The 27477-nt window shown below is 48.0% G+C and overlaps 1 protein-coding gene across 3 annotated transcripts in view; it reads right to left on the bottom strand.

Moving 5' to 3' along the window:
- The window catches only part of SPICE1 (spindle and centriole associated protein 1), a 613595-nt gene that overhangs the window by 66124 nt on the left and 519994 nt on the right, over nt 1-27477 (bottom strand). For all 3 annotated transcript variants that reach the window (XM_085621094.1, XM_085621096.1, XM_085621095.1), the window contains one exon: nt 9992-10094. In XM_085621094.1, coding sequence (XP_085477220.1) covers nt 9992-10094 — 103 coding nt within the window. The remainder of the gene's footprint in view (nt 1-9991; nt 10095-27477) is intronic.

Below are 27477 nucleotides of genomic sequence, written 5' to 3'. Positions count from 1 at the left end.
ATCAAGTAAAAATTTTCTATCTTGGCCTAATAGTTCACTATGTACATAAGGTCCTTCTTGGTCTACAGGGACCTCGATAAGGGGTAAGTCAACTTCCCTCTCTAGGCTGGTTCATGCGTATCGTTGATAATCAGGATAGTCATACTGTGCGGTCTGGTACAGCTGTCGTGTCGTGGTTTGTGTGGCAGCAACAGGCAGCGCTGGTGCAGCTGGCACAAACTGTATAGACTGTTGTGGAGCTGGCATGGACTGGGCATGCTGCGGTGCTCCTTGTTCATTCTGATCCTGTCTAGGTGGCCGTGGTCTTTCTTGTGTTTTACCTGTGGCGATATTACGCTTCAAGACTGGGCAATCGTGTATGTAATGACCTGGTTGTTTACAATAGTTGCATGTCCCTTTTACAGGTCCTGCTGAATCACCGGACTGTGTCGTACCCTTTTTATGACCTTCAGCTGGAACTGTCTGGGAGACTAGCATTTTCATTTTTGTGTCTTTCATGCGTCTCTGCTCATGTTCTTGTTCCTCTCTAATTCTATTGTAATGGTACTGTAACATTTGTAACATTTGTGATGGGGTATTACCTTGCCAGGTACTCTCGAATTTTAATACTCTATTCTTCACCTGGGGCAAGGAATTTTCAACTAATTTTGTCACAAACAGATGTGGGTATGACTCGCTACTTGCTTTTATACCACTATTTATACCAAAACATTTTTCGAATCGGGCATAGAAATCACTAGTGTCTTCATCTTGCTTTTGTTTACAGGCTGAGATTGCACCCCAGTCTTCCTTTTTCGTGGTTAATAAACGTGGCAGTACCTGTACTAGTAAACCTGGTAGTGCTTTAGTTTTATCCCCAAGCCCTGCTCCTGCAGTTCGGGCCTTTTCTTCTGCTTCTAATGCTGTCCATTCTATCTTTTGGTCTCCCACCTCCCACTCTTTTTCCTTAAGTTTTTCATAAATGCCAGCAGGCATTAATACCTTTAATATTGTCATAATGTCGGGATAGGTATACTCTCCCATGAGTAACATGTCTTTAATTTCTCGGTGAAAACCCGCTGGGTCTTTGTCATGACTGGGTACCACTTTCTTCATTTCTAACAATTCTATTTTCGATATGGGCGTATATACATATACACGTTTAAACTGATTGTCCTCGCCCTTTATTGGGTGTACTTCTCGTAAGGGATTCTGTCTGTCCATGTAATACGTCGTTCTTTCCTTGATGGGCAGTGAGACATGTTCTGGGCATACAAAAAGAATGTACTGCTTTCTTGATTCTAGTATTTCTCTAATTAACTTAGTACCTGAACCTCTCCATCTATTCGTGAGTAATTCAGTCAATATATCAGGTAAAGGACCAGGATCGGAATGTTGGCTTTTATAAAGTATAAGAAGTTGTTGAATCATATAAATCCCAGCTAAACGCTGTTCATCTGGGGTGAGGTTCAAAAATGTGTGTGCTACTGTATCATCACCATATTTTCCGGGACTGTCAACCCAATGAACGGCTGACCTGGCTAATTCTTGTTCATCCATAGAATCGAGTAAATGATAACCCCTTCGTTCTCGGAGTAATTTGTCAGCGGCTTGGAACGAATGCTCGGGGGACCTTATATTTATTATAGGTGTTTGGAAATTCCTGTTATTATCTGGACATATCGGACGTATCGGGTCAGTGAAACATCTAGTACTATTACAAGATCTTCCTCTACCTACATAGGCTATGGTTTCTGACTGTCCTGTGGGCAGTCCTGATCCTTCCTCCTCCTCATTTTGTTCAAACTGGTCTATCGCTAATCTCTCTTCGTGTAGGCGTTCTATTTCTTTACGGATCTTTCGGCACATGGCTATTATACATTTTTGCCTATCATGTCTCCCTTCTGATATATTCTGGCTCCATCTGTTAAGGGTTTGCATTATTTCCGGATCTACCCCCGGTTGGTCTTGATTTCTGATTACACAATTTATGAGGAAACGTAACAGTTCCCCCTGTATCTCTACTTTCTGGTATTCCATAGCTCTGTTAATACATTCAGAATCTCGCCCTGTTTGGACAAAATGATATATATTGTATAGATGCATAGTCATTCCTGGTAGCTTTCCTAAATACACCGCAGCTCGTCTGATACGTAATGATGCCAGGATCATTTCGTCCTCTTTTCCGGGCACAGGGTCATATCTACAATCTACAAGAAGTTCCTTAAGCGTGCGGGAATTTATGAGTTTGGGGGTACGTGGATGTGCTGATTCTTGAAAAGTAAGTTTATTTATTCTGGGTGGCGTAGAAAAAATGTTGGTAGCACCTCCGGTAGCCCCGTCTGGGGTATCGGGCGTGAAAGGATTCGTTGAACGCGATACAGCAACTATAGGTGTGGACACAGCTGTAGAAGCAGCTGTAGGAACAGATGTGGAAACAGATGTGCTTGCCGGAACTTGTGTCAGGATTTGATGCTGTAGGGATACAGATACAGGATCTTGGCGTTGAACCTCCCCGGCAGACGGTCTATGTGGGGCGGGGTTAGCATACTCGGGAGCTGCGTCATCTAAATATGAGGAAAGAAAAACATCTTCTGCTGTTCTAGGATGCCCCTTAGGATGCATTTTTATTGGGAACAATGGGGGTGGCAAGTCTTTTGGTATCTCCGGAGTAGCCTTAGGTAATCCCTCGGCCAGAAGGGGATACATACCATTCATAAGGGCATTTCTTTGTCTGTCTACTTGTTCTGATTTCACTCGTGTACCTTCTTCAATTAATAGATTTTCTCGGACTTTATTTGAATTTTCCTTACTCCTCTCTTCCTGTCTACGTGCTTTTTCTGTACGTCTATACGATTCTTTACGCCATAATTCAATGGCGTCTTTCTGTGACTGTCTGGCTTTCCTTTTCCATAATTCTTCCTCTACTTTCACGATGCAATCTGCATCCCAGGTCCCAGCTGCGGGCCACCTCTGACTTTCTGGTAATTCCTTAGTGTAGTCTACCCATAGATCAAGAAATAATATGGCGTCTAGGCCATGTTTATGATACATGAAGTACCCTGGAGTGTCCCTAGGAGGAATGGGAACAGCTTCTTCGAGTACCCCTTTTCTAGTTGTGATCTGTCTTAGTTTCGAAAAGAGCGGCATATTGAGAACTGATCTGATACTTGGTCTTGAACAAACTTAATACAATAAACACAATAATGAACAGTCATTCACACCACAATATGCAGGACGTATTAACACATTTAACATTTAACGTTTTAAATGAGCAACAATGATGATGACGATCTAAGAAAACTTAATCACAAAACATAATCCTCGGCATTAACTGAATTATTCTGAATTTATATACTTGATATACTAGATATACTGCTAAACAGTACAGATACACTGCTAAAACAGTGCAGACCGGATTTGTGTACCCAAACCCGTCTGGACCGGCACAACTTATGTGCACGCCAGAACGCCTCCCCAGTAATGGTACTCACCGGGTAGCTCGGAACGGAAGGCCTCGGAACGGAACTGAACTGAACTGGACTGGACTCGACTCGAAAACTTCGGAAACTTCGGAACATCGGAAACCTCGGAACTTCGGAACTTCGGAACTTGGTGGGCCTCTGTATACCTCGGATCTTGCTCTCTCAGCTAGGCTCTGGTCGGGATACTTCGCACTTCTCACCGCCTCGTCTGGGTGTTGATCGCAGCCTCAGTCGCCCCCGCTTGACCGGAGGGAGATACAGGAAATCCTGCTGGTACGCGTTGTTGTCCGTCCAGCTGTGGCAGGAGACCGGGCCTGCAACGCACCGCCGGCGCGTGAGATGAGAAAGTGTCCCTATTCGGGCGCCATTCATGTGGTAAATAATTTAATTACCGGGACTTAATTTGATACAGAAAAATAATAAAAATAGCTCAGTAAAATAAGAGGCAAAATCCGTGATATTAGAGGTTCTGAATGGGCTTTATTCCAATGGACGATTCGAATCGTGGACTCCAAGTTCCATCACCACGGAGGTTCAGGAAGTGAAGTACATACTTTATTGATAAGTAATCACTTTTATACAATAGACATTACAGTGAAGCAAATGCAGGAGGCGTAACAATTGATAGTAAAGATAAAACATACATGCGTAGCAAAAGTGGGCGTAACCGGGTGTAACTAAAGAACGTCATCAGGTATGATGTCATAATAGGGTGGTTCCATGAAAGAATTTTGCAATGTCAGCAGAAATACTTGGCAGAAATGCGCGCGCAGCAGCATGACGTATGATTGACGTGCGACTAGGGGGTGAAGGGGATTTGACATTTAACTCTACATGTGGCGACAGATGTCTGGAGGGTCAAGTCAACCTAATCCCAAATCATATCTAACATCCTATGTTTAAAGAACTATGTTATCCAAAAGAGAGGTCTCTTAGAGTAGAATCTTATTCTATACTGACTATGCTGACTGTTAGTGCGTGTACAAGCGTCTAAGTGTCTACACTAGATGCGAGGGCAGAAGTCTTCCATAATAATAGGGCTATGAATTACTTGCATAAAGACAGAGAAGCCGGGCCTTTGCTCGGTAGCTGGAAGAATGTTTACTTAAACTACTAGACAGGAATGCATTGGGCAGGGAGCGGAGCAGATAATTTCGAAGGTGAAATACAGTTTTTGGCAGGCAACAAGCTGATGTCAGGCACCGCGAGCCGCGCAGGGAATGAGACAAAGTTCATGGTCACAGATGCAGGCTCAGACTGGAGCTTTCAGAGGCAGAAGGCAAGAAAAGCTTGATGACAGAATCAGGGCCTACTTGCCTGGACTGTAAAATGGCATAAGTGAACCATATAAAGCCGGTGGCCTTTCATACTTAGGAATGGAATATCCGGCCTATTCATGGCGGATCTGAAAGAGGACGTGTTGACGGTGGACGCACATGTGTTTGCGTCTTCATAACTGGAACTGGAGGGAACATACATGTACTTATGATTCATACATGAAACCGTTGGGGTCCAAGATAGGGGACATAACTGATCAGAAAAATCCATATTTCCACAGTACCCTAGGAAAGGGTTGGGGCGATTCAAGGATTCCTCCCAGAGCAGGTCGGCAGAAACATGTCTGTTGTCAGCAGCAGCCCTTTGGAGATGCCTGGTGTACCTATGCCCTGGGTACCTTAGTACCATATGCAAAGGACTTACCAAAGTACTTACCATTCTCAAATTTAGGGAGAGAGCACAGTGAGTGGGATCCTGATTAGTCAGAAAACAGCATAACAGCAGCAAAAAGTGGGGTTAACCATGAAAGAATGAAAGAAGATCCTGCTTTCCTACAAAGCCACATTACATTCTCCAAGAAAAAAGAAGCACTCACTTCAGTAGGGAGACTATGTATCGATTTAAAGGCAGAGAAGCTCAAGGGACCGGTGTTTCTAAAAATTCAGCTATAGGTATAAACCAGCATCAATATCACGAAGAGGGAAAACATTATCCACTCCCTCCTCATCATGTGTAACACATTGATGCATTGGAATAGGATCTGAATCTGAGCCAAATATGGCAACCATCCCAGCAAATCCCTTATTGAGCAACACGGGCTACAAGAGGAGCATCGCTGAAGCAAGCTGTTGATTAGTGATTGTTGTAGGCCTTCACATTTTGTCCTCTTATTGATTAATCTCCTTGCAATGCATTAGGACGCATATGTTGCTGGACTTGGAATTGTACTTGGGTACCAGACGCCACAGAGAGAGGTGTGTCTTTAGGACGCATACAACACCGCTTAAAATGCATAATTTTCAGTGGCAACATCCCTGAACACTGCCAAAACGATCTTTCCTTTTATTTATTCTTCAAATGGTACAAGTCAAATGTTAGTACAGAGGAATGGCATGCCAGAGCCATGATGAAGAACACAGGAAAACAAGAACTAATGTCAGCATGCAGGGTCTGACACCTGTTTAAGGCTCTGTATCGTTACATCCAGGAATGGAACTGAGCTACGGCTGACGCCAATGACGCATTCAACTAGCACATATGAGCTATGGGTGTTTCTCAGGAACCAGTTTGGCACCAGGTTGGGTTCCAAAAGTGAGGGATCTATGGGTAAAAGTATACATCAGAAACTCCTGCTCTAGCTGCTCGTGGCACAATGGCCAAGAACAGTCTAACCTGTCATCTTGTATTCTAATGATAGGACAACCACAGAAAAAAATGTCCAGTGGAAACTGAATTCAGAAACAACAGGTCACAGTAAAAAATACTCATATTCTATGATATAAACTAACAAGGGTGTTGTAGGAAAGTAGGATAGGAAAGTAGGATCTGCTTTCATGGTCACCCCCAATTTTTGCCTGGTGTCAGTATGTTTTTGACTTAGTTTGCTGGGTTCCTGCTAATCAGGACCCCAGCATCTGTGCTCTCTTCCCTTAATTGGCTCTGGTAAGTACTTTGGTACATCCACAATTGGCTACTTATTTACCCTTATAAGTCCCTAGTGTATGGTACTGAGGTACCCAGGGCATAGGTACACCAGGGGTCTCCCCTGTGCTGCAGCATGTATTGTGCCACCCATGGGAGTTCACTTAAACTGTGACTACAGGCCTGCCATTGCAGCCTGTGTGAGTGGGTGCTCGCACCCCTCACAATAAATACAAGATACCTTATATTTGAGGTCACTGCAATTAAACCTAGAAGTCACCCCTATGGCAGGCTCTTTAGTCCTGAGAGCAGGGTGCTTAGTTATAAGTGTGGGGGTGCCCCTGCATGAGCAGGACACTCCTACAAACCCAGAGTCAATTCGCCAGGCTTTGTAAGTGCAGTCAGTCATTTTAAGGTATGTAGTGGACATCAGCCATCACGACATGTCTAACTATATTTTGGTTGCACTAAACCTGGTCATGTTTGGTATCAAACATGTTGGGAAAAAAAACAACACTGATTCCGGTGCTGGAAGTATGATCCCATGTCCTGGGGGGCTCCCTAGGGGATCCCCCGTCCTTCTGATAACAGCCTTTCAGGGTTTGCCAACATGCTAGTGCTGCAGACAACCACAAACATAATTCTGACATCCTACTGTTGAGCTGAGCTCAAGCAGAGGAATGTAGAACAATAGGTTTCCTGTCACAGGGAGGTGTGACCTCCTCCCAGACAGGAGTTAGTGTATTGGGTTGGTGTAGCTTTGCAGCTCCACCGGACTGCTTCGAAGGGCACATTTGGCGCCCTTCTTGCGTACTCCAGTTTGAGCCAGTTCAGTAACCCTTGGTTCCCACTCTCGCACGAAACTGGACAAAGGACAGCCCCACCTCTGGGAGGGACCCTGAGTTGTTCCAACCTTTTCCCTAGGGTACTTAAGGGCTCCCCTGTGGGTGGGTCCTTAGATTTGTATTGGAATAAGACTCACCTCTGATACCAAGACAATCTTTGACCATCTGGACACTTGGACTGGAACTGAGACTGCATCAAGGAAGACTCCTGCTATTCCGGGTCTCGCTGTTCAAGTCTTCAGCATCGTTTGTGTCTGTGCTTTATCCAGGTTCTCCAGAAGGCCTGTGGACATCAAGGACATCTAAAGTATACTCCCTTGGAGTGAAGGAGTCACTCCCCTGCATCTGCAAGCACCACAACAAAGCTGACAGGTCTGCTGCTCCTGTCGTTCTACAGACTTCTTGAGGCCGAGCAACACAGGTGGTGGTTCTGCAGCTCTCTAGAGGCTTGAACTGCCTTCTCTGTAATTTTGAGGACAGTAGCCTTCATTGGAGCCGCTGGGACCAAACCTCTGAGCACCGCGTCGACTTGCTATTGCCAAGAATTGTTGGCTCTACACTCCAGAGATCTTCGGGCTACAAAAAGCTACAGCCTCCAGCACCTCAACCCTTGAAGATCAGCATCCTCAGTTTATCCTCAGCACTGTGGGCCTCCATCTTTGGTGAGCTGCTCGAGGTCCTCTTGAGACTCCTGTGCCTTTGGCCTGTGGGTCCTCTTGAGGGTCTTCCTTTACTTCAGTGGGCTACCCTGCTTGCTCGGGCCTGCTCTAACAACATTCCTGCACTTGGTATGTCTCTTGGACCTTGCTGGTCCCAACATTTGCATCTTTTTGATTTCCTTGTCATTTGCGACTACCAAGGCTTGTTGGTGCTCACTTGGGACGCCGAACACCTAGACACCGACGTGGGACAGCTCATGCATGGCTCCTGATCTTCCTCAGCCTTGCCTGGTCTTCACAGCTGCAGCGACAAGGTCACCGTCTTCACTTCTGAACCGCCCAACATCGGTGGGCATTGTTCTTCTGTGCCTCCTGGTCACCTCCGAGTGTCATAGACTCTATCCCCTCTGCTGCAGGTTCTCCTCTTCAAGAATACACCTTTTGATTCCACCAGATTCCACTGGACTCCTTCACAGTTTTCTCCAGAGGCATCTTCTTCGAAGTCTCCCATTGTCATCTACGGCAGGTTCCGAGGTCACTTCACCCCATGCACCCTGTTTCCCTGGTGCAAGTAACCTGGTTCCTGCGGCATACACTGGTGGGGTGGCTCTCCAACCTCCTGTCTTCCAAATGGTTCCTTCTTTAAAACATCATCTGAGACTTCTCCATCGACTTCCATTGCACACGCGGTTGTGTCTCTACTCTGCACACAGGCTCTGTGGGATTCCTGGGTACTTACCTTGGGTGGTTCCTTGTGTCCCCAGGTAGACTGAGTCTTCTGGTCCAAGTCCTGTTCTCCTTTGCAGTTCGCATTCCACTTTCCTAGTATATTGTTTGGTTTCCCCCTGGAGACCAGTGTTTATTTGTGCTACTTACCTGATTATTTTGAAGTATTCTTGTGCGCATTGTTGATAACTCCGGGTAGGAGATATACCAATGTGTTAGTGATTGTGTTGTATAATAAATACTTTTTTTTTTTTTTTTAAAAACACTGCTTGGTTCTTTTCATCTAATCTACACTATCGATTAAATGTGGTAAAACAACCTGCTTTACACTCCTTCAAGGTAAGCCTGAAGGCTGCTCTCCACATCTACCACTTTGAGAGCTTTCTATGGTTATCAAGGCCCACTAAATACCCATATGGGTTGCCTGGATTAGTGCAAAGGTGCATCATTGGAATAAGTGTGCACTATATACTAAGCCAGCGACCATATACTAAGCTAAGCCGTCCATTCAATCAAGGATTGGAGTGTGTACTATATGATGCATGCAAGCATACGCAGTACTTAAGAGCAAAGTTCAGAAGTATCTGAATTAACAGTTTCCGGTCCCAAAATTTAATGTTTACATTAGGAAAGAGCTAGGATGTAAGAGTAAGTATTAACTTTGCGGGGTTGAATGCAGCATCTGCTGAAGGAGGGAGGAATTTTTGATGATGGCCAATCGAAAGCATATTGGGTGCATAGCCAGAAGTTTGGAAAATGTTATATACAAAGTGATTTCAAGACATGTGAGTGCTGCAAAAGAATGACTAAATGATGGTAAGTAACATTTAATTATGATCTTTCAAGGAAATGTTTTTTGAGGAGGCAGCTTTGAGTATATCATCTCTGTGGTTTACAAGTCAGAAATAGCACTTGGACCAAAATCAAATTTCAAAATATGTTTTATACCAGTACCGCTTGGCTTTGGTGTGTTCAACCAAAAGCGTGGGATGGCGTGGCTGAATCTCACAACGTAGGAGTCTTTTACAGAGAGGAAGAGGATAACTGTGTGATAGGAGAAATCTAAGTGTGTCAGAGCATACTGCATCACTGTGAGATGCTGTCTGCAGTGGTCTAGGGGCAGATAATGTTTACCACAGGCAGCAAACCTTCCTCGCCTTTATGCTCACGTCATTGCTAAGCAAGGAGGATGCAGATATAATTTGCCTCGGTGAGTAAGATCATTCATGAAAACAGAGGCAAATAAGAGCCTTCTGTATGAGCAGAATGGTGAGACAGAGAGAGAGAGGAACATTCAGGTGCTATGGTATGAAAGTAACACTGCAGCTGTATAATCACATTTTATGCAGAGTGTATGCGAGCTACCAGCGGATTTTACCTTCTTCCATTAGCCACGCTGGCTGGGGAGGTGGTTAGACAAACCGATGAATCTGCAGGCTCATGAGCCGGTATGGACACCTCAATAGTCTTTCCTTTACTTTCTATTAGAATAAAGAAAAAGCAAAATTAATAAACTACTGTAATTGGCAAGTACTATACCATGTTGGTCTTACTTCACAGAATACTAAACCATGCTCTGTAAACCACATACATGTAAAACAAGAGTGACTAGAGGGTTTTGCTATATGAAGCAGGGGTAGTTCTGTTTTGCACAAAATCCACAAATGTAGCACATCTCATAAGCAGAATCATCATATTACAGACCTCAAGAGAAGAAGGGGGTGGAGTCTAGGGAGATTAGTGCTAGATGACTCAGCAATTTAGGAGGAGACTGCTGATAATTTGTCACTTGTAGATTACAAATTGCATAGCCAACTCAGACTTTATTTCCAAAATAGATACAAGGGTTACTGTTACACTGGGGAACAATAATACCCGTTACATACAGATTTTAAAAAGTGAAAAAGAAAGGTACAAAGTACTTTAAAAAACAAAACAAATTATTACTATTTTTATTCTGTCATTATTGTTAAAAGCACAAAGCAACACATCTGGGATAGGGTGTAGGAGAAGGTGGAGATTTCTAATATGCAGGGAAAAAAGGGTGAAGCTGCTTAAGAGAAAATATAATGTACACACTACCCTTTACATAAAGGTTAAGGTGGAGAAGAGAAAGGATTAGAATGAAAGTTTTTCAGGTCTCCAACTGCGGTACTTCAATACGTTTTCTTTCTTCCATTCTTTAAGTAAGCTTCTAATAACATTCAAAACAGGAATACGGCCAAAGTGAAAAAGTGGAGGAAGCAAAGTTATCAAATAAATCTTTATCTGACCGTGGATCAAATTATTATTCTATATCCTATATGAAGGTTCAGATCTAAGCTGTGTCTACTCTAATCTGGGAAAAGAAGCCTGTCCCTGCTGCATTACCAATCATTTCAATATATTTTTCAATGTTTTCTCCTTTAGTAGTGGACCAGCACTTTCTCAAACATACTCAACATGTGTATTTCCTCCGATTCATGAAACTTGGAATATCTTTGCTCATGTGCAGACTCCAAAACACATTATTTTACATATACAGGTTTTCAATACTGAAAGTAATTTAAACACAAAATTGGACTCCGAGATAACATTTAGTCCCTACTAAAATATAATCCAATTAGTAAAATCAGTTATAAGAAAGTACATTTGACAAAAGAAACTCAGTAATGTAGTTAAAGAAGAAAATGAGAGCAGGGAATGGTACTCTTATGTACAAGCGGTGCAGAGGTGAAAACAGTTTCTGCTTCCCTAGAGTGCTAAAAAAAGCAACAGTAGCTGAGGCAAGGATAGGGAAGATGCCCACCGCAGTAAAAGGCCAAACGTAAAGATATAGCACAATATACCTCAGTAGTGCTTTGGTCAAGAAATGTTAACAAAAATCTTGAAAAGATTGAGGCATGGTGATTTGAAAAAAGCTTTCTTACCAAATCTTTTTTCGTACTTACTGGAAAAATTACGAATACCTCTTGTTCGCAGTGGATTTCTTAAAAAAATATTTTATTTGAATTGTTTAATAGCCAAGTTGATTTCATAAGTTATACTTAAAATCCAGTCAAAAGAGCCAACACGTGGTTCATAAAATCTCATTTGCTTCATCAGGACTCTAAACCTAATTCACTAGCACACCATAAATAATACATCAACCTTACAATCGATCAACAAATATTGATCTTCCTTATAGAGATTATTAAGAATAATTTATTTTCATTCAAATGAGATCACAAAAGAAATCAAACAGTTCATATGTATAAACCACTTTCAGGATACTATGACATTTATCAGCGAATGGATGAATGGAAACCAGCTGAAACTTAACCCTGATAAAACGGAGTTAATTCTCACGGGTGGCCCTGCTAACCCATGGAACTCTAACTTTTGGCCTCCCCACTTAAGCAACCCCCCCATCCCAGTTAGCTCCGCTAAGAGCCTTGGAATACTAGTCAGCAACGATCTATCGATGAAGGCTCAGATCAGCTCCGTGGTCTCAGCCGGCTTCTTCCAATTGCGCCGAATCAAAAAGATTAGTAGATTCCTTTCTCAAGAAGCCTTGGCTTTGGTAATCCTAGCCCTGGTCATCTCCCGACTGGACTTCTCCAACTGCCTTTACGAAGGCATCCCAGCTTGTCAGCTTAGACGCCTCCAACTTGTCCAGAATCAGGCGCCCAGGTTGATCTTCCATCAGCCTAGAAGGCATCACATCCAGCCTCTTTTGAAGGAACTTCACTGGCTACCTGTGGCCAAACGAGGGCTTTTTAAACTGGGGTGCACCATTTTCAAATCCCTGTACGGAAGCTCACCAGCTTTCATTTTATCTAAAATCATACGCTATGTTCCCAACCGGCTTCTCCGGTCCCTCCATCACAACCTGCTAGTCATCCCTACTTTCAAACGTAAAAAAATGGGCGGCGCTCGTCTTGGAGTACTGGCACCGCAGTTCTGGAATTCACTCCCGCTGGAGATAAGAACTGCCTCCACCTATGCCTTATTCAGGAAACTTCTGAAGACTCGGCTCTTTTCTCAGGCTTATGACAACTAGTTCCTGTCCCTCTGCCGCCTCATGTCTCTCCTAGCGCCAAGAAACCGTTTGGTGAACGTGCGCTTTACAAATTCTATGTAACATAACATAACGTATACAATTGTCAGATCTCTGGGTTCACTGATGAATGTTCTTGCTAAATGGAAAAGACTGGCATCATTTTACATGACATGGTGAAAATATATAACATGAAACATAAGCATTACAGTGTGGTATAACATGCATCTGTAAAGCACATTTTCACCCTTTGGGGCATTTTGCGATTAATAACAGATGTTAATTGTATTTTTCATAGTTTTGCATGAATGTGAAGGCTAAGAAATATAAAATATTTGTTGATAGATGATAACGTCGATAAACATAAGACTTACATGTACTGGAGTTTTTTCAAAAATGACAACAAAAGATATAGCAAGAACTTTTTTTCAAAACAAGTCCCATATATATTTAAACATTTTGTCAGGAGCTGGAAGCAGCCCCATCCCATTTAGCATAATAAGGATGAAGTCAATCCATTTGTTTTTAGGGTCAGATTGAGAAAGCATCTAACAAGATTCCATTCCAGGGTAAAAGGGTTGGACCTTAACCATGATGGGAAACTGGGATTACAAGTAAGTGACTTTTCCTTCCTTATTATAGGAATTCTTTTGATACATCGAGCTTAACCAAACTTCAGAGGCGGGATAGCAGGAGCACAGAGAGAATCCTTACACAAACAGATAACGCACGGTTGTGTGACTAACTTGGGTATTTATATAAGAGCCAGTCTGTGCAGTAATGATCAGCATAGGTATGGACTCATTCTCCAGGACGTAGCTCTCAAACATGTTAGAGGTATGTTCCTCATAAGAACACCTCTGGCGGCTGTCCCTCTGGTGGAGTGAACCTTGTGTTACAAGGCAAATGACATTCTAAAAGCACAATTTAATGCAAGATACTATCCACCTAGCTCCCAGCAGCTTTTAAGTACAATTAAAACTTGCTGTTCGTCCTTACATATATCTTGGGTTCTGTCTAAATGGTAACAAAGAAATCTCATCACTTTTAAGGCGTGCAAGGATCTATCGGCTGGGCAACAAAATTTGTGTTGGAATTTAAATGGTTCGATCAATAGGGAAATCAGAAACAAGTCCTGTAAGAAGTTTTATTCCTTATAAAAACATTAACAAAGAGAGAAAATGCATACAGTTCCTCAATACAAAGAACTTAAAGATCACCTACCACAGTAGCTGATGTGCTACGTAGCAAGAAGGATATATTTTCAGTCAAACTGCTCAAAAGACAGACCATTAATTTAGAAAGGACTATATCAAATTCCGTGTGTGCGTTCCTCACAAAGACTAAGTTTCTCATTTGTCCATGTTTGGTTAGCTAGACATAGCAGTGGTGTTGGATCTGACTCTCAACAGAACAGATTAGAGGGTTGGATGGTCAGCTCTCAGTTCCAGCATGCTATGTTGTTGTGGCTCTCCGGATTACCAACCTGTGATGTCAAAATCTCGATGTATGCACCTCAGAGCCTCTAGTAACAGGTCTGTTAATAAGGTATCTCCTGTTGATGAATGGCAAATCAACCCCTTGTAATTTGGGTTTCTTTTAACCCTATAGGAAGAATTGGTCATGAAGTAGTCCTTCAAAATTCTAACAGACCATCAGAGCCTTTCCAAAACAGTTCAGAGGTCAAGGATCAAGTCAAAATTATCATATCAGTGGGGGCTCCTGGTATTGGAGAACATTCAATGCCTCCTTGCTCTGCTGATCAGCACAAAGAAAAATATTAATATTGTCCAGTTGCCTTCACAGAACCTTTGACTTGTCTTGATATTTTCAGATTCCTATTAGTTACAGAAAACCATATTTCATCAGGGGTTGACAACTAGTTGCATGTGAAGCTCAGCAGTGGCAGCCTCTCTCACTGAAAAGCCCTAGGAGGCACCAGATCAAAGTGCGGGTATGATCCATACTAGAGGTTTAGGATAGACGCTTAAAATATAGGTAATCTACTAAAGAACCTCATTTACAAAGTCAATGGGTATCTTGAAAAACAGGCCTCTTAGAAAGCATTGGAGGCCCGTGCCTTAGACTGTTCCAATCCTATGCTAGGCACTGGAGTGCATTTTAGCAATGTGGCCTCTATTGAGAAGGGACATGCTACTTTCAAGGAGAATTAGCTCCAGAAAATAGTTTGGTTCAAATGCCTCGTGAAACATTACACGCAGAATAAAATATTAACTGACAAAACAAAAAACATTCAAACAGATAATTGCCAGTTTAGCAAAGATCCATGAAGTGGCCAAAACCAAAGACTTTTCACTGTGTCTAACATCACCCACATTTAATACTGCGAAAGGACTAAAGATTATACATTGTGGTGTCTTTGCATAAAAAAGCTGGATATTTGTGGCATGTCACACACATTCCATATATAGAAGAAAAATAAACAAAGAGGTGTACAACATAGAGGCAGTTTCAAGGAAAGGCAGGAAAAAGGGAATAGATTATCGGGAGCGAGTATATGGAGGATGCAAACTGGTTGGCTGAGCACCAGCGAGTCTTCTCACTCAGTGACATGTGAAATGCACAAGTGAATATTGAGGAGGGAAGCAAGGGAGATATGATGACCACCTATCTCCAGTGCTTCTTTAATGTGCAAAGAAAACACAAGCACAAAGTTTTGTTTAGAGAGGTGCATCTAACAATTCATAGCATGTGAAAACTGAAAGAACAAACATATGGGACAGCACATCATAGTACACACACGTACATTATTAAAGCCATGAGCTATTAACTCAAAAGAAAGGATAAGACAGGGGAACAGGGCTAGCATTCACATGTGTTCTATGGGTAACACAAATGGCATTATTTAAGAGTTCACAAAGCAGACACTTAAAAAGCCTTTTATAGGGTACTGGTTTGATCAAACCAAGTACCTCAGTGAAATAAGGTTTTTATTGGCCCATACAGACACATACAGTGGAAGACCACAACTAGATGTAAACAAAAAGTAAACAAGTAGTTACTTGGTGAGAAAAAGACGACATCCTCTAAGCAGCAGGATCCCGTTGATATAGTACAAGGTAACTCACACTACAATCCTGAAGGAGCCATCCTCACTCTTGGAAAGCTCAATGGCAAGGAGGGTCTTGCTATGTTACTGTTTCCTTCATATCTAATGGATCACCAATACTGTGAGGTGAGACAGCAAACAAGTGACTGGTGATCCTTTACACTTCTTATAATAACTCCACAGCGGATGGCAAAGAAACGGACAGTGATGTTCCTGGTACAGTTTGTGTGATCTCCACCTTTGGAATGGTCAAAAAAAGGGATAGCCCAACTAGCAGCATACATCTTCCCTCCGCTGAGCACACCAAAAGGAAGATTCAAGAAGAGTCTCTCTAGCTTTGTGGCTTTTCAGGGTCCACCTGCCAAAAATGAAACTCCATTCCATCAACAGAGCCTGGTAGGTGTACTACACATAGTGTATGATCACCCTACTCACTGCTTAAACAGAGCAGATCCGCAGGACCAGTGAAGGCATGCTGCCTCTGGAGATTCAAAAGGAGGAAGACCAGGGAAAACAGGATTTCTTAATTTAAAAAACTAAAAATCACTGGAAAGGCATGCAGACAGTCAATACAAAGAACGATAGCAAAAGGTGTGTAAGCATTCAATTTTCTTGTCAGGAAAGGAGAAAATGTCAGACTTCAGCATTCAGTTAGTAATAACATGAGCCAGAACAAACAACTGAATTAAATTTCCAGGTCTGTTCAGTGTGGATAGTGCAGTTGAACAGGTTACTTACCTTTGGTAACAATATATCTCTAAGAGACATATTAGTTATAGATTCCTTACCTTAGATTTACCCCCAGGAGTCAGCCTGGATCCGGAGAAATGTTTTCATAGCAGTACCCCAGCGCGTCGGTAGGTGGCGTCGGTCGACTCCGCGTTCGTCATCGGCATTGTGGTTGACGGGATGGCGCTGCGGTATGTACTTAGACGCCTCCCTCGCACGCTGACGTCAGTTCTTTACACGACATTCCACACCAGAAGCGCAGAGCCATGCAAGACACTGAGCACTGGTGCACAAAACTAGGGTCCTGAAAAGGGAGTCCCTTTCCCTAGAAGTCAGTTCGCACAACGAGGAGGATGGGTGGGGAAGTAAGGAATCCATAACTGATATGTCTCTTACTGATATATCGTTATTGAAGGTAAGTAACTTGTTTGTCTGAAAGAGAATTAGTTATAGATTCCTTACCTTGGAATAGATACCCCAGCAATACCAACCCCGGAGGTGGGCCGGCGAACTAAGTTCACACCAGAAGGTCCTGGAGAACTGAACGGACAAAGAAGCCGTCTCTCTGGACTTGACTGTCCAGGCAATGGTGTTTCGTGATCCTGTGCAGGGAATGCCCACGTGGCTGCTGACAAATGTCATTGAGGGGGACTCCACGTCCCAAAGCAGTAGTGGCTGCCTTCGCCCTGGTGGAATGGGCACGCAACCCTACCGGAGGTTCCTTCTTTAGCAAGGAATAACAAATTTTGATGCAAAGAACGACCCACCAAGAGATGGTCCGTTTGTGCATGGCTTGACCTTTCTTGGCGCCCAAATGGCCACCAAAGAGATGGTCATCCACCCAGAATTGTTTTGTGCGATCGAGATAGAAAGAAAGTGCACATTTTGGACCCAGACGGTGGAGACTCTCCTCCTCCTTTGTAGGATGCAGGGGCAGAGTGATGGTCTGTCCAATGTGGAAAGAAGTAACCACTTTGGGAAGGAAAGAAGGTCTAGTTCTAAGGACAACCTTGTCTGGATGAACAGCAAGGAAAGAAGGCTTAGAAGACAGAGCCTGAAGCTCATTCACCCTGCGAGCAGAGGTGATGGCAATCAGAAAAGCAGTTTTTAAAGTTAAGAGTCTAAGAGGACAATTATGTAGTGGCTCGAAAGGAGCGCACATAAGTTAAGTCAAAACCAGATTCAAGTCCCACTGTGGCATTACGAAAGGAACAGGAAGAAAGAGATGAGCAATGCCCTTAAGGAATCTATTTACAATACGGGACCTGAGAAGAGAAGGCTGATCAGGAAGCCGAAGAAAGGCTGAAATGACCAAGAGGTAGCCCTTAAGAGTGCCCAGCGCAGAACCCTGCTGGGACAAGGAAAGGAGGAACAAAAGAACCTCAGAAAGAGGAGCAGAGAGGGGATCCACAGCCTTTGCTGTGCACCATGCCACTTATTTTTTCCATCTAAGGCATATACCGTTTTAGTGAAGATAACATTACAGACTTCAGGAAGAAGGTTGAAAGCTGTCAACTGTCACCGCTCAATCTCCACGCAAAAAGGTGGAGGCTGGAGAGGTTCGGGTGGAAGACCGTCCCTCGCTGCTGTGACAGAAGATCCTCCCGAAGAGGCAGTCCGTTCGGAGGATCGATGGCCATGCGTAAGAGCTCGTGATACCAGACTCTTTGTGTCCAATCCAGAACCACAAGGATGACTTGGGCCCGGTCGCGCTTGATCTTCTTCCGCACTCTGGGCAGAAGTGGTATAGGTGGAAAGGAGTATAGAAGACCGCAACTACACTCACAACAAATTAGTCACCGAGCGAGTGCTGCCTTGGAAATTCAAACGTGCAGAACTGCTGACATTGTGCATTCTCTTCGGTGGCGAATAGATCTAACCAAAGCTCTTCCTACTGCTGAAAGAGACCATGCACCACCTCGGAGTGAAGACGCCATTCGTGATCCATCATGCACCTGCGGCTGAGTTCGTCCGCCCTGGTGTTCAGAGAACCTGCCAGGTGTTGAACCACCAGGGAGATATCCCCTGATGTTCCAGCCATGTCCAAAGGCGGAGAGCCTCTTGACATAGGGTCCACGACCCCCACCCTGCCCTGTTTGTTGCAGTACCACATGGCGGTGGCGTTGTCCATAAAGATCTGCACCACTCTTCCCCGGACAGAGGGAAGGAATGCCTTCAGTGCAAGACAAATCGCCCGGAGCTCCGGAAGGTTGATGTGGAGCCCGAACTCCGCTGGAGACCAGAGGCCTCTGATCTCCGCCTCTCCCATGTGGCCGCCCTCTCCCACGTGGCCGCCCCATCCCAGAAGGGACGTGTCTGTTGGGGAAGGGAGAGGGATCTGCCACTGGCCCAATCCTGGTTCGTTAGCCACCACTACAGTTGGTGTACAGTGCCCTCCGAGATCTGGACGCAATCGGAAAGATTCCCCTTATGCTGTGCCCATTGGAACTTCAGGTCCCACTGCAGAGCCCGCATATGCCACCTGGCATGATCCACAAGCAGGATGCAGAAGGCCATGAGGCCCCATCAGCCTCAGGGTCATTCTCACCGAAACCCGGGATAGAGGTTGAAATATCGGTATCATAGCCCGAATATCGGGGGCGTGGCTTGGAGCCGCGGATGGCGGCCATCTAATTCGCGAGCTCCGTACCTGAGCCCGCATTTATCCTGTAAACAACGGAGCCCGGGACCCCCCGACCCCCTCAGCTGGTGGTTGGCGGGGCTGCGGATGATCGGAGCTGTCCTGGAGCGGTTTGGTTGCTGACGGGCCGTGATCGGTCGTCGACAAGCCTGGCCGGGGTGAACAGAGCCGCAGCACGCAAGATGGCGGCTTAACAGGGAGATGGCTGACCGGCATTGTTTGGATTCACGGAGCGCTGACACCCGGCTCTGCCCCTCGGAAGACAGCGGACCGGAGACCCCCAGATGACGGAATACGGGCGGTACGCTCCGCAAGGGGAGGTGCGTGCCGGCCCCCATGCCTCGCGGCCGCTGGGTGCTGCGGAGGCGGAGGACCTGAGGGACCCGTGATTGCTGGTGCGGCGACGGCGGGTGCAGGCGTCAGACGAGAGGCCGACGGTGAGCGTTTCCTGGTGGCAGAAACACGATGGGTGACCCGCTGCTGGCCCCGCACCTTGTGTGAACTCCTCCTGCGTGGGCCTGAGACCGGGCGGAGCTGCGCTTCCTGAGTGCCCGGGCGACATCAGCGGCCCCCGAGGGACCCGCGGCCCGGCGACAGTCGGGGCCCGGTTGCGGGCGGCGGCGGGGGAGGGCGCTGCGGCTCCCCTTGCATCTGAGAAGAGTGATGGTTTGTCGGAGCCCTGCCTCCCTGTCTGCTGGTGCCCGAGTCGAGATCTGCCGGCGGCCTGTGGGGGCCTCCCTGGGAACGGGCCTGCGCTGGGAGCGGTGAAGAGGCGCTGTTGTGACGGTGCATGACTGGAGCGGGTTGGCCCCTGAGGCAAGAGCTCCTAGGCCGGGATAGGAGGTTAGACCCCTGACACCCTGCGAGAGGGGGAGCGGTTGCTTCATCGGCTGCAGGCAGTGGCTTGGTGATTGGAGCGGCGACCCTGAGAAGGCCTGCCACCAGCGTGGAGTTGTTCACCGGGGCCTGCACCTCACCCGGGGGTGCGGCGCGGCACTGGGGGTGACCGGCGCCCGCGCTTCGTCCTTTTCCCCTTGGCGAGGTGGCGCGAGGAGTGGCCACGCAGGGACGAACTGGCCTCGCTAACGACTAGTCCTCGGAGCTGGATGATCCCCGGCAGGCCCTGGCCCCACACCATGCGGACCTGTGTTTTGGGAGCGGTAGAGATGGGCCTGAGCGAAGCGGCTAAGTGTCCCGCGGCGAGCTGGGCAAGAGAGATTCCGGGGGAGTCCTGGGAGCATTGATCACTGCCGGTCATACAACAGTAGGGCGGATTGGGGCGCCTCGCGCACGCCAGGGCGTCGCATAGGAGGACAGTTGCTGGGCAGTGGGCGGATCACCACCTTGGCCACTGCGGGGCACTTGGGTGTGACCCCTTTCGGTGAGCGACCCTAGCGGCCCCATAGCCCGAAAGGAGAAGAGGCCTTCCTTCCGAAGGGCTGGAGTATGGGGAAGCCAAGAGGCAAGAAAGAGGGGACTCCACAACAATCGGACACTGAGCTCTCGGGTCATGGAGAACAGGAGGGACAGGATCAGCGCCGTGACCCGTGCCTGCAACAGCAGCTGGACAAGATCCTGGCGTCGATAGTGGATACCAAAACAGCACTGCAGCAAGATATAGCGCAGGTGGCGACGGGCTTGGGGCTCCTGAGGGCGGATCATGGCAATCTTGCCGATAGAGTTACGGAGGTGCAGAAAGTGCTTCAGACCGCGAGCCCACAGCAGCTCACTCTCAAGACCACTATGTCGGATGTCCTGGAGAGGAGGACGGAGGAGGCAGAAGGGCGCAACCGCCGGAACAACATCCGCATAGTGGGGCTGCCGGAAAAAACGGAAGGAGATGACATGGTAAAGTACTTGGAGGACTGGCTCGGGTCAGTAGTGGCGCCGGAGGGGCTGTCGTCCTTTTATACGTTGGAAAGAGCTCACAGGGTGCCTGCTAGACCGCCTCAGCAGGGGCGACCCCCTCGCCCGGTGGTGGCGAGGTTGCTGCACTACCGGGACAGGGACCTGCTGCTCCAGCGGGCGCGCATGTATGGCCCTTACCAGGTGGGAAAACGCAAGGTGACGTTGTTCCCTGATTACACATATGAAACCCAGCGTCGACGATCCTCCTTCCTAGCTGTTAAAAGAGGACTGCGAGAGGAGGGCCACCAATACTCGTTGTTCCCGGCCAAACTGCGAGTCATTGCAGATGGCTCCACAAACTTTTTTGAATCACCTGAAGACGCCTGTGCGTGGCTGGAACTCTACAGAGCGGGGAAGGCTGGTATGGAGCGTACCTCACGGGCCCCTGCGGAGGCTCCGCAACGGCAGAGACCACGAAGGTCCAGATGTCGACGAGGGAGTGTGAGAGGTCCACTCTCGCAGGAGGTGGAAGCGGAGCGGAGGGATGCGCTAGATGCGGTGATGGCACTATCGAGCTCCCGGGGTCGCCTCTCTCCAGGGCGGACGAATTCGGACAGAGGCACAGATGGCTCGGATGATGGCCAGTCTGAAACGGACAGTGTGCACCTACCGTCAGTCACGCCGGCTACGGCGGACGGAGTGTTGGAAGAGGGTTGAGGCAGCTGCGGGCTGCCTCTTGAGCGCCACCCTGAACTTACGAGACTTCCTGGTGCAGGTTTGGCATGGGAGGAGGGGCGGCGGGAGTCGGGAGGCGGGGAAGTACAGCTGAGCAGGTGGACGGGTGTGCCGGGAGAGGCAGCCGGACTGGGTTACTGGTTCTAGCATGGTCCCTGGTGGATAGCCTATTGAGGCTGATGGCGTCTGAGCGGTGGGGGGGGGGGGGGGAGGCACCGGGGGTGACAGATGCCGTTGGGCTCAGAGGGACGGTGCGACCTGGAGGAACTGAGGAGGCTGCCCGTTGGTTACTGGTCCCCCCTTGTTGCCCATAAGGCATGCCCACAGTGTGTGCTGTTGGGCCTACTAGTTGTTATATAGAAGTCATGGTTTGGATGGGAGCTAGTAAGGGAGGCACTAAGGACAGCGGAAGGGGGTAAGGTTTACACCCAAACCGAAATTATGCAGTGCTTTAAGCGCTATTACAAGACACTCTACAAAAGTAGGTTGGACGACAGGGACCCGGCAGTTGACGCTTTCTTAGATGAGTTGCCGTTACCAAGACTGGAACAAGAGCAGGCGAAGGACTTGGGGAAAGACAGAGCCGGGAGAAATCAGAGATGCCATCAAGCGCATGGCTCGCAACAAAACGCCGGGCCTAGATGGCTTGCCCATAGAATTTTATGGGAAATATGCTGACTTGCTAGTGCCGCGGCTTCAGGAAGTCTATAGAGAAGCGAGAGAGCTGGGACGGCTACCCCAATCAATGCGCGAAGCGCTGGTGATCCTGTTGTTGAAGCCGGGGAGGTAGAGTGAGAACATGGCCTCCTATAGGCCCCTATCGATGTTAACTACCGATTACAAAATACTGAGTAGCATATTGGCAGCCCGGTTACTGCGCTACATGACCACGCTGGTTCATGAAGACCAGGCTGGGCTCATACCGACGCGCAACACGACTGCGAACATCAGGAAGCTAGTGCGATTACTAGATGTTGATCACCCTGAAGCACTACAGCCAATGATACTCTCAGTGGACATTGAAAAAGCTTTTGATAGCTTGGAGTGGGGGTATTTGTATAAGGTAGCGCTGACGACGCTTATGCGACCCAAGGCAGAAGGCGGACTGGCGGTCCCGGACTTTGAGTTATACTACATAGCGGCTCAGTTGCAGATCTACACCCAAAACGTAGCGCGGGTATTCCGAGGTCCGGAAGCTGGGAGGGAGGGGGGGTGGGGGGGAATGCCGCACCATGTCCTTTCCTACATCGCCTTGCAGCAGAAACTGGAGCCTAGGGACCTCATCACAGAGGAGATGACTTTCAAACTCTGCTGGAATCGGTCTCAGCGCAGGGCGGGAGTGTTACATCCGTATGCGCCGGAGATACCGATAGGGATGCTGACGGCCTTACCGCACAGCGGAGATTGGTCGCCATTACAGGTCTGGGAAGAAGCGGGACTGCAGGTGGTGGGGGATCTGTATGAAGACGGGATTCTGCTACCATTCCACGCTCTTCAGGAGAAATTTGACTTGCCGAGGGGGAGCTTCTTGTTGCACGCAGCGCTGACCCGAGCGATACAGGCACATTGGAGGGAGGGGCTGATGGAGCCAAAGGTGTCGATGGCCTGCCAGTACACCATGATGGCGGCAGGGACCTTCAAAGCGGTCACGTGCCTCTACTCTAGAATGCTCCTTGAGAACCTGCCGCCTCTGGCGGACTTGAAGGGGAAATGGGAAATTGATCTAGGTAAAGATATCCCTGAGGCGGCCTGGGCTCAGATCATGCGACGAGCCTGGAAGAGCACGAGGAATGCACGGTTTCAGCTCATACACTTCTATGTCCTCCACAGAGCGTATTTGACGCCTAGCAAAATACAGAAATACTTTAAGGTCCAAGAGGCGGCATGTCCCAGATGCACGAGAGTGGGGGTGGAACTGGAGCATATGTTGTGGTCTTGCCCAGCGATGGGTCTTTACTGGAAGGAGGTGGGGGATACTCTGAATGAGGTGACAGAGAGGCGATTGGTGTTTGATATGGCCGTTGGTGTACTACACTGGTTCCCACACACGCCCAAGAATAAGATTACGAGTAAGTTCATAGATATGGGACTTATATTGGCAAAGCGAGAAATTACGAAACGCTGGAAAGCGACAGTGGGTCCCACCAGTAAAAGATGGAAGGGTGAATTCCTCAAATGGGCCACCAGTGAGGGTGCACTGCGCTATCAGATGGCAGGCAGGCGTAACGATAAGGCACTAGAGGCGGCAGCTGCATGGGAGGCACTAGTGCAGGCACTACGAGATTATGAGCCGCAGGATGATAGCGAAGAGCAGGCCTTGGATGGGGAGATAGCCCCGGAACAAGAAGGGATCATCACGCAGCTTGACACATAGTTATTCCTCGACATATGGGATGCATGAGGACAGAAACGGATATCTGCGTTGCTGGTGGGGACTGCGGGAGGGGGAGGGACTTTTAATTTTTCATGGTGGTTAGCGATAGGTTTTAGTTGGGGAGATTTTTGGTTTATTTGACGCACAGCTCTGGAACGACTTGTATATCCTTGTATTATGCACTGTGTCATTGGTGGGGGGCTGTTGATTGCTTCTCAGGGATTATGCTGCTGAATATTGTGTGTGACTTCGTGGATGTTTGCATAAAAACTCAATAAAGTGCGTTTACAAAATCATAGCCCGAATATCCCAGACTCGCTGCTCGGGAGAATAGGCCCGAAACTGCGCTGTGTCCAGAACCACTCCAATGAAAAGGAGCTTCTGAGAGGGAATCAGGTGTGACTTCGGCACATTGACAGTGAACCCCAGCGAATGCAGGAGGCCCGCCGTAGTCTGGAGGTGGGAAACGACAGCCTGGGGCCAGCCCGCCTTCAACAGCCAGTCGTCGAGATAGGGGGAAGACTGGAACCCCTGATCTGCGCAGATGAGCTGCGACCACCTCCATCACTTTCGTGAACACCCAAGGGGCGCTGGTAAGGCCAAAGGGGAGCACTGTGAACTGAAAGTGCTCGTGGCCTACTGTGAACCGCATGTAACGCTTGTGGGCCGGCCGGATGGGGATGTGGAAATAGGCGTCCTGCAAGTCCAAAGCCACTATCCAGTCTCGAGGGCAGACAGGACCTGAGCGAATGTCAACATTTTGAACTTCTCCGGAGGAAGCGGTTGACGTTCTTGAGATCCAAGATAGGACGCAGGCCTTTGTCCTTCTTGGGCACCAGAAAGTAGTGAGACTAACAGCCACAACCTACTTCTGGGGCAGGAACTCACTCAACAGCCCCCTTGGCCAAGAGAGCCGTAACTTCCTGATGGAGAAGGGCCAAGTGATCCTCCGACATGCGATGGAATTTCGGTGGCATGGTTGGAGGGATAGTCTTGAAGGGGAGGGAGTAGCCCCTTCGGACTATCTGCAAAACCCACCTGTCTGACGTGATGGTCTGCCAGTGGGGGAGGTGATGGCGGATCCTACCGCCCACTGGTAACTGGTGGCCCTGAAAGGACAGACTAGGAGGGTATGGAGGCTGTTGCAGAGGGGGCGCTGGTGGACTAGCCCGCCCGCTGGCCCCCTGACCCACGACGCTGGGTCCCACGTCCCTGGCCGCGCAGAGGCTGAAATGTTTGTGCAGGCCTGTGGCTCTGGGTGGAACGTGGCGGGGCACCCCATCCGTATCCACGAAAGAGGCGTAAAGCAGACTGCGCAGGGCAAGAGGTGGTAGCAAGGCCCAAGGATCTGGCCGTAGCCCTGGAATCCTTAAAGCGCTCGAGAGCGTTGTCTGCTTTGTTGCCAAACAAGCGACAGCCATCAAAGAGCATGTCCAAAAGGGTCGATTGGACATCACCCGAAAAGTCAGTGGACCTCAGCCAGGTGTAGCGTTGCACGGCTACTGATGTTGAAATTGCTCTGCTTAGCGAATTGGCAGTATTCAGCCCACATCTAATGGCAAAACTTTGCTGCATCTCTGCCCTCAGCAACTGCACGGGAGAGAGTGGCTCGGGCCTGCTCCAGACACAGTGGCAGCACCTACGCAACCGTATCCCACACAGAGTGGGAATAATGGCCCAAAAGACATGCATTGTTCACCGACCGCAGTCCCAAGCTGGCGGAAGAAAACATCTTCTTCCCAAGATGGTCCAACTTCTTGGATTCCCTATCTGGGGAGCAGTAGCGAATGCACCCTTAGAGGTAAAAGCTTGGAACACCAAGCTCTCAGGGTTAGGGTGTTGAGAGAGGAAAAGTGGGTTGCCTGGGGCCAGGCGGTGGCGTCGGACAATCATCCTATACACAGGAGCCCCTGTGCTGGGCTTGAACCAGGTGCCGAGAAGGATGTCAGTAAGGGCCTCATTGAACGGCAGTAGGGGCTTCGAAGAGGCCGCTGCCGGTTGAAGCACCTCGGCCAGGAAGTATATCCTAACCACCAACGTAGGAAGCTCAAGGTTCAAGGCCTCAGGCGCCCTATGCAACACCACTGCGTATGAAACTCCCTCCTCTGTAGCCACGGTAGGGAGAGAAAGCATACCAGGGTCTGGTGAGGTATCCAGACCACTGGCATCACCCAACTCCTCTCTCCAGTCTGGTTCACTCAACTGGTCAGCTAAAGGATCACCAGACCCCTCCCAGTCCTCCTCGTCCTCTTCTGGCTTCCACTCAGGGTGATAGGGAATGCCAGGATAGAACAATGGTACAAAAGTACCGCCTGGCACCAGATCCAGCGTCGGTCGACGCCGGTCTGGCTCTGTGTCCAGGTCAGGGTAGAGGCCGGGGTCGAAGCCGGCTGGGGACACAACCGGCATCAGAAGGGGGGGAAAGATGTGTTGTAAGTTCGACTGGCTCCAATCCGAATCCAGGCCTGGATCCGTGGGTGTACCTGCGGTGCCGGGGCCGAAGCTGCTAGGTTTGAAGTTCTAGAACCCCCAGCCAAGTTTGCAGAGCCTGGAGGCACGCTGGCGGAGTCGGGCTGCCCAAAGATCGAGTGGAGGGCTTCGTAAAAACTACAAACTTGGGCAGGGGTCGCCCCATCCCCCGGGAAGGGAGGCTCAGCGAGAGAGGCCTTAACTATGGCACGTTCTTAAGAGCCACGTCTTTAACTGTCTCCGGAAAGAAAGATGATGCATGGTTGACCGCAGCTGGACAGGGAGAGTGTTCCATAGCTTGGCCGCGTTAAAGGAGAACATGCGACCACCTGAATGTGCTCTCTTTGTTTTTGGTATCACTGCCAAAAATTGACTAGCTGACCGAAGGCATCTTTTAGGGTGGTAAAAGGCTATAAGGGAGTGATTTATCTTAGGACCTGTCCTCCAGAGTTTTTTGTGAGCTATGCATAAGGCTTTGAACTAGATCCGTTCACTTATTGGCAGCCAGTGGAGTGTTTAAGCCTGGCTTGGCTGATTTCCGGCAGGGGGTGTGATAAAGCAACCTGGCAGCACAGTTCTGTACCACTTGTAGTTTCCTTATGGTAGCCTTTGTGGTACCTAAGTAGAGGGAGTTCCCATAATCTAATCGTGATAGCTCTAGTGCCTGTACTATCACTCTTCGTACCGGAACCAGGAGCAGTGGGAGAACTTTCTGCAGCATTCTAATGATGCCAAAACATGATGCGGCCAATGTAATTGCTTGATTATTAAAATTGAGAGATTTATCTAGCCAGACTCCCAGACTTTTGATCTGGCCTTTTGGGGTTGGCGGCGGGGCCAAACGTTTAGGCCAACTTAACCCCACTGATTCCATTAAAGCACTGGTGTGGTTGTCTAAGATCATTACCACACTCTTGTCTCCATTAAGCTTGAGACAAGACTGGTCCATCCACGTGGCCACGGCTTCCATGCAGGATTCA

Source organism: Triturus cristatus, chromosome 8 (genome assembly GCF_964204655.1).
Source record: "Triturus cristatus chromosome 8, aTriCri1.1, whole genome shotgun sequence".
Lineage (NCBI taxonomy): Eukaryota > Metazoa > Chordata > Amphibia > Caudata > Salamandridae > Triturus > Triturus cristatus.
This window is presented reverse-complemented; position numbering and strand designations above follow the sequence as displayed.